Source organism: Vigna umbellata, chromosome 6, assembly GCF_029865625.1.
Source record: "Vigna umbellata cultivar VRB3 chromosome 6, Vumbellata_1.0, whole genome shotgun sequence".
NCBI classification, from domain to species: domain Eukaryota; kingdom Viridiplantae; phylum Streptophyta; class Magnoliopsida; order Fabales; family Fabaceae; genus Vigna; species Vigna umbellata.
In genome coordinates this window covers 20,531,990-20,540,835 of record NC_142170.1, presented here as the reverse complement: position 1 = coordinate 20,540,835, position 8,846 = coordinate 20,531,990, and the positions used below count along the sequence as shown (strand labels likewise).

Genomic DNA, 8,846 nt, shown 5'->3' with positions numbered 1-8,846 from the left:
GTAGACAACACGCATACCAGAAATTTGCTTTATCATAAAAGAATTCTCTAGTACTTTTTCTAGGTGTCTATCTACTTTTATTTTACACCAAATATTTTACTAAATTATAAGATAATTTTTAATTTTTATTTTTATAAATAATAACGGTTTAGTATGTAAATGATTCTTTTTATTATAAACAATTATTTAAATTTAATAAAACAATTATTCAAAAGCAAAATTGAAAAATATTATTATGAATAATTATTTCAATGTAAAAAGTTATTACAAATATAAAATTAACAAATATAAACTGATATATATATATATATATATATATATATATATATATATATATATATATATATATATATATATATATATATATTTATATATATATATATATATTGAATTTCTTATATTAATAATACTAATTAATGATATCAATATAAACTAATATCTTCATTCTTTATTTAATGAGAAAAATATAAAAATATGTTTATGAAAAATAATTATAAAATAAATATTTTTATATTTTTATCATATGTAGTTAATTTTTATAATTGTCATTATAAGTAGTTAATTGAGTTAAAAATACTTACAAAACCTAAATAGTAAAATAATAAAAGTGAATATGTTAGTAACAATAAAGTTGGAAACTAATTATATACACTAAAAACAGTTATAAAAATAATATTTTTCATTAGTAGATATAGATTATTTTATTTTATAATTTATATTCTAAGATACTTATAAAAAATAAAAGACACTACATATAATTTTGATAAATATTATATGATTTATTATAGCATATACATAAATATAATTATTCATCCTATGCTTACCGGTTTACGGAATTAGAAATTAATCTGATTCAGTTTATTTGCTTTGTTATTTTAGTAATTAAGATATTCATATGGAAAATGATACTTGAACAACCATTTTTTACAACATTTAGACACGCGCACACGTGTCAAAATCTGAGTGGTCCATTTTCATTTAATTTTTCCAACTGGACCACTCAGATTTTGACACGTGTGCGCGTGTCTAAATGTTGTCAAAAATGGTTGTTCAAGTGTCATTTTCCTATTCATATTCATGTAAACTCACATATGCATCAAAACCGTTTTTCTAAAGATATTTCACATTAGTATAAAACTTGAAAAGGGAACAGATTACTTTTTAAATTAACAGTTGAAATATTTACATGAGAAAGATTTTCTCACCATGCAAAGAAGGGTTTGATTGTGGAATTAAGAAGAAAAAAATTTGAGTTTCTTGATAACACTTGGGAAATTCAAAGCACTGTAGAAATTCTTTAGAGGTTGGGTGTGAATAACATCAACAATAAATATTTTATGTTAAATTTGAATATTGAAAAGAATATGAAAAAAGATTATAGTAATGATTCTTTAATGATAAGGATCCTTATTTAATTGTTCAATAATTATTTATATATTTCTCTATTTTAACAAAAATAGATAACTCCTATAAAATTATCAAGCTTTACTTATTCCATAGTGGTTTTACAACTTCTGCTCTTTTTTCATAATAAACAGTAATCATAAAACAGTATTATTTTTTTAAAAACTACTCTAAATTATTTTTTTATAAATTAAAAAGCATATATATATATAAACACACTCTGAACTTAAATATAAAAGTTTACCTAAAATTTCATGTGATTGGATATTCAGCGATAACATTACAAAATTAAAGTTGTCATGTAGTTTTTTTTTATATAAAATATTATCTTAAACAATATTTCATCTTTTGAAACATAGAAGTGACCTTTGAGGAAACAAAAAAGGTTGGCACAACCCACTGTGTTACCAAACATTTCGGCTTTTATCTTTGTGATTAAAATTTTTACTGAGTGCACCTTCATTTTAACAGAAGAAAAAAACAGTAAAATGTTGGGTTGAAAAACTTGTTTTGAAAATTATTTCACATGTTCCAAAAAAATTTAATCCAGAATATGTTCCCGAAATTTTGTTTTTGAAAACTCATGTTCCAAAAATCTTGTAAGAGAAGTTCTGATCTAATCCCGAAGTCACAATTTTGAAGAGTAGAACGGTTTTTTAAAAATCATTGGGTGCAATTAGTAATTATGGGGTGTAAGGAGAAGAAACCAACTTTTTCAAATACTAAGCCATAATCATTTCATGAGTGTTTCATCCTACACCTCCAAGATCTCATCCTGCACCTCCAAAAATTCCACTTTTAACCTTCTGACATCTCATCATTATCCTACACCTTTAACTTTATAGAAAATTTTATTTTTAATTTTAATAAATATATTTTTATTTTCTTCTTTTTCTTGTTAAAAAGACTCTATATCACCTTAATAATAACTAAATTTAAAATTCAAATATTATTTAATATAATTTCATATTTTAATAATTATTAAAATATGATTTATGTTATAATAATAATTATATTAAAAATATAAAAATAAAATAATTAAAAATAAAAATAATAACAAAAAAATAAATTATATTAAATAAAATATTTAATATATTCAAATATATTAAATTATATTAAAATATTAAATTAAATTAAATAATTATTAAAATTTAAATAATAAACAAAATTTTAAAACAGTTATTTAACAAATAAAATTATATTAAATAAAATATTTAAATATACTAAATTATATTAAAATATTAAATTAAATTAAATAATTATTAAAATTTATATATAAAATAAAATTTTAAAAACTCTTTATCGGATATGGATATCCGATTTATAACTTATCGGATATCTATATCCGATTAACAAATTTTTCAAAATTTTGTTTTTCTAAAATTTTAATAATTATTAAATTTAATTTAATATTTTAATATAATTTAATATATTTAAATATATTAAATATGATTTTAAATATTGTTTTTATTTTTATTTTTATTCTTATTTTAGTTATTATATTATAATTTTTATTTAAGTTTAATATTTATTAAATTTTAAATAAAAGGTAAAGTATTAACATATTTTATAGATTTTAATATATAAATAAACTTTTTAAAATTTTCATTTTTATTTAAAATTTAATAATTATTTAATTTATTTTAATATTTTATTATAATTTAATATATTTGAATATATTAAATCAAATTTATTTTTATTATTATTTATTATTGTTATTATTTTATTTTTATGTTTTTAATATAACTATTATTATAATATAAATTATATTTTAATAATTATTAAAATACAAAATTATTTTAAATAATATTTAAATTTTAAAATAAATTAAATTAAATTATTATTAAGGTAGTGAAGATTATTTTTAATAAAAAAGAAAAGAAAATGGAAAAATATTTATTAAAGTTAAAAATAAAGTTTTGAAAAAGTTGGAGGTGCAGGATGATGATGAGATGTCAGAAGGTTAAAAGTGGAATTTTTGGAGGTGCAGGATGAAATCTTGGAGGTGTAGGATGAAACACTCTCATTTCATATCTTAATCTTTAGGTGCTTGAAAACACTTGAAAGTGAACAAATCTCAATAAAAAAACCTTCATTTACAGTGTTGTCGTTGAAAGATTTTCTTGATAAACAAGAAGTCCGGTATTTAAGAAATATTTCAAAATCTAGGCATTGGATTAGTTATCCCTTCATAGTGTGAATAAAATTAAAAAAATAATTCCATGATTTTTTCTAAGTTGCTTATGCTGGGAAAGAGCGATAAAAAAACAGTAAACATGTAAAAAGATCTTTGCCCGAGGAGGCACTCGTAGGAAAATCTCCAACTTATCATTTGTTAGTAAACATGAAAGAATAGAAAGAAAACGAAAAGAGGACGAGAAAATGGCTTGGAAGACGTATAGTGAAATTATATATACGTATATACACATATATACATGTGAATATATCCACAAAAAATAGGTTTAAACCATGAGGGAAATCACATAAATTTGATGTGAATGTCTTTGAAGAACAACTTTCACTTAAATTTCAGTTAAAAAATTAAATTAAAACTCAAACCAAAATTAAATTTTAGAAAAAAGTTGTTAAATAGTATTTTGTAACAGCGCGCGGACTGGTTTAGAACATCCGGAAAAACGATTAGGAGGTTAATAACTGATTATACGAGACTGCAATTTCTTTTTCTTTTTTCAAATCTAGTTCTTTTTTATAAAGAAAAAATAATACTAATAATATAAATATATAAAACATCACTGCAATAAAACGATTTATTTTCAACCATTTCTCCTATATTTCTCACCTATCTCTTTCTTTTCACTTAGGTTTTATTAGTGAAAAAGGATCGAATAGAAGTCCATTAAACTGGTTTTTCATATATGTCTTAAGCAAATAACACACAATGTTCTAAAATCCATAATCCCACACATAGAAGTTAAATACCAGAACACACTTGATATACCACAGTAACAGACAACTCAAATTATCTATGCCCAGCACATATTTTGGCAGGTAAGTCTGGATACTTGACACTCCAATAGCTCAGAAACCATGAATCTTGATATGCTCCTTCTTCACTATACCAGCCTGTTCCCATTCACAAGACAACAACCAACAAGATAATTAGATGGAGAATCCTTCTGTCCAAATATTCCTTGGTACATTCTCAAAAACAATTACGATTTTTTCCCACATATCCAGAGGAATGGATGGAAGTATACACTTGTTATGTAGCATGCTTGATCCCTTTTCTAGTGTTACAGATACCATCAATTAAATTACAAAATCGAAAACATTGTGCTAAGACCCAACAATGATTTGTGCTAAATAAAGTTCATTCAGCTACAATAAAACAATGATTTACACAAATAAAAGCTATTTGTGCTTCCTTTTGTTTTTCTTGGCTTTCTTTTTCTCAAGCATAAAAAAAAGATTAAGTAAAATAAATTGTCTACAATTCAGCAGAGTATACAGGGCCTAGGTTCAAATTTGACCCAAAATTAAAAAATATTGGATATGGTCTCGAATATGTAAGTGAAAAATTACTTGTGAGAAGACTGACCATTTACGTTAGTAACACATTTAAGACTAACGGAGTATTCTACAACAGGATATCCAGTTGCATACACTATTACTAGGTCATTCCCAATAAAATAGCAGCAAAAGGCACTTATTCTCAGAAATGGGAGATTCAAAAAAACAAGCCTTAAAGCACAATAATGAAAATAGCACATAAAGAAGTGAACCGAAAAGATGAAAATCAAAATAGATAAGTAATCATAGAATACGCTTCATAACACAAAGATGAGGACGAGAGTTACCTGGACTAGGAAGGCAGAAACATTCTTCCGCTGATCACCTTGAAGTTGAATAACCTACAACCACAAACACTTGTTACTTGAAGTTACAATAGGGTAGATCATTATCAGAGAGGGGAATGTCAACACAGACCTGTCCTAGTTCTGGGTCCTGAACAACGGTGCCATTGCAACAGAACTCTTTCTTAACGTCTTTAAGTATCTTGTTATAGCTGAATTCCTTTTTCAATCCCTGAACAGTTGTCAGGCTTTTCCTACCATTTCGCTGTTGTACGCGAATATGCACATACTCCTTTGACCCAGCACCCGAGTCATCAGCATTTGCCTCAGCAAAAGGATCTATAAATTGAGGCAAACTCATTATTCACCAAACTCGATCTTTAATCTTAGTTGCTTAATAACAGTAACAAAGTACTTCTCATAATATACAATAGTGAGCAAGCACGTGTAATACCATAACTTCCAGAAATGATAAAACTAAAATGCAATACAATGTATGAAAAGCTCAACATAAAATTCACCATAAACCAACACTCAGAAAACTCGTACAACTAGCATATCCCTTTTGCACAATAATCTCCTATTCAAGTAAAGAAAAACATAAGATAGTATGAATGTACAGGACAATAATATTGGTGAACCATGGGATATAATCAAATTAGTATTCAAAATAACATGTCGTTCATAAAACTGAAAAGTCAAGGGAAATGTCTAATTCCACACTCAGGGAGAACAAATGAAAGGAACACTGTTCGCAACCAAATTTTCACTGAACTGTATATTAGAAGGTACATAACTTTGAGAATCAAAAGGAAAAGTGTATAATAAATATTTATTTAGGCGCATACTGCTGAAATATAAAGACAATCACACAAAATAACAACAATAAGACATAAAAGTTAGAGAACATATAAATATTCTATTCTGCAAGTACATGTAGCACAACAGAGTTCAGGAAGGAAAACATACGTTAATCACACATACAAAATAATGAACTGATATTTATTCACTTTAGAAATATCACATATCGTGAACAAGACAAGTAATCCACAGACTAAATCTGATAGGCTAACAGAACTTACAGAAATATTCAAACAGACTCTTGAATGATTTTATTACCAACAAGAATGTTTCTGCCAATGTGGTAGAAAACAGTAACAGAATAAAACAATTGAGGTTCCTTTGAGAGGACCTTACTCTCCCACCACTCCTTTCCTTTCTAAAATACAAGCTACCCTCCCTAAAACAAAACCCTGACTATTTATAATTCTCAGTTATAAGGAAACATCAGCAGGAGGTTATAACTGTTTCATTTAATTATTTCTCCTTTTATACACCAGGCCAAACCTATCAAAATTATTTTATCAAGGAGTCGCAACATACCGAAGGCAGTAGGAATTTGATCGTCTAATTCAGACATAAAACTTGACTCTCTATGACCAAAGGTTCCACCAACCAGATTGTTCAGACCTGACATTGCAATCAACATGTTAGCAAAATTGAATAACAATAATAGCACACTTGAAAAAATTACAAAAGCCAAATCTCTGCCATTAATAATCTCCACATAAAAAGAATCTTCAACACAACAAACTAGAGAAAAATTCATCAATGACCATCAAATGTATTAAAAAAATTCTGACATCCGTACCAAGTTAAAGATCCAAAACAAATACACTATATTATAAATAAAAATGACTAAACAATCCACACTTAGTTTATTCGCCACAATTTAAAACTAATTTTAAAATTTTCAAAAAATCTCAGTAGCACAAAGCAAAATATATCCTAGGGTTCAGATTTTGCTTTGAAATTGATAGTGACGATTTAAGAATTAAATCGTCAAAAACTTATCACAGAAGAAAATTTTCATATCTCAAAAATCATTGTACACCAAAATCATCCTAAAGAAACGAATTAGTAAGAAACCCCTTTCACCATAACAAACACAAGATTTCTAATGGAAAGACCAGATCAAGACTATATCAAATCAAAAACCCCAAAAGTGTATAAGATGTCCGGAGAAACAAAAGTCCGAGAGAAAATTGGGGCAAACTAAGATTATTGGTGACAAAGGGAGAGCCAAACCCTAAAATTAGCGACAAAGATAAACGAAATCTTAAAAAGGATTAACAGAGGTTACCTGATCCTAAATTTAAGGTTTCGATACGTCAAAAGTAGGGTCAGGAACCGAAACCCTAAATTGGATAAGGCTGAAGTGAAAGTGTTATTGCTTTCTATGTCTGCAAAACGCTGAGGAATGGTCATGTTTGGGAGAGAAGGATCTCTTTAATAAGGAACTTGAGAGCGGCACGTGTGTTGCACGTGCAGAAAGTTTTCTTAATAATAAATAAATATAAACACTCTTTCTATTCCATGACTAAATATAAATTTTTGGATTAATTATAATAAAATCTATTCTTTGATATATTTGATTTCATAATTTTAAAAACAAACCAATATAATCTTCATAACTGAAAAGTGCTAACTCTGTTTTATATGTTAAATGATATTTAAGATTCACATTTAACCTACTGTATAAATAACTCAAGTTAATCCAAAATATTACTTAATACTTAAAAAAATTTAATATAATTAGATTAAAATAATTATATTTCATTTAGTTTTAAAATTTAAAAATTAAAATATATCAAATTTATGAATTCTAATTTCGAATTAAAATTTAAAAACTAAAACATAGTTAACTTAACACGTTAAAAAATTTCTCATAACTAAATTAAAAAAATTATATTTATTATTTTTAAATTTTAAAACAAAATCTATGAAAAGAATTTAGATACGTCATCAAAATTTAGAAATTAAAAATATATTTAATCTATAATTATTCATAATACAAATAAACTAATTATTTATTTGACGTAATTAAAATAAAGGTTAATAAATTTTTGATCGAGGGCTTTTTCATCTTTTTATTTATTTATTTATTTTAATTAATGTTATTTTAGATTAAATAATTTATTCATTTTGACATGTTAATTTAAGTAAGTCATATAGTTTTTTCAAAATTTATTAAAATTTTGAATATATTTTTATTTTATAAATTTAGGATATGTTCACACAAAAAGGAATTTTACTTTTCAAGAAGGTTTAATGTCTCAATAGGTCCCTATTTTTTGTTAGAATTTAAAATAGGTCCGTTTATTTTTTGGCGTCTCAATTGGGTCCTTATTTTTGTTAATTTGATGCAAATAAATCCTTTCCGTCAAATTCATCAAACGGCGTTAATGAATGTGTGACGTGGCCTGAGGACAGTATTGACACGTGTAAGGCCACGTCACACATTCATTAACGCCGTTTGATGAAATTGACGGAAAGGATTTATTTGCATCAAATTAACAAAAATAAGGACTGTACTGACAGGTCCTCCCAGCATAGACCGAGCAAGCGGTTAACACTGCCGCCCATCAAAATGGCAATCAGGACGAGCGTCCAGCCATGCAAGATGGGACGTCCGCCCAAGATGGTAATCAGGACGAGCGTCCAGCTATTCAAGATGGGACGTCCACCCAAGATGGTAATCAGGACGAGCGTCCAGCCATTCAAGATGGGGCGTTCGCCCAAGATGGCATTCAGGAAACCGAACGTCCTCCCAAAGATGGGACGTCC

The 8,846-nt window shown here is 26.3% G+C and overlaps 1 protein-coding gene across 1 annotated transcript; it reads right to left on the bottom strand.

Moving 5' to 3' along the window:
• Positions 1-4,248: 4,248 nt before the first annotated feature.
• On the bottom strand, positions 4,249-7,488 carry LOC124824144 (protein translation factor SUI1 homolog). The gene is made up of 5 exons (XM_047296527.2): positions 7,363-7,488; positions 6,603-6,689; positions 5,353-5,558; positions 5,223-5,276; positions 4,249-4,488 (listed from the first exon to the last, which is right to left on the bottom strand). The coding sequence occupies exons 2-5, from the start codon at positions 6,637-6,639 to the stop codon at positions 4,444-4,446; spliced, it is 342 nt and encodes a 113-aa protein (XP_047152483.1). The 5' UTR covers positions 6,640-6,689; positions 7,363-7,488; the 3' UTR covers positions 4,249-4,443.
• Positions 7,489-8,846: the final 1,358 nt, after the last annotated feature.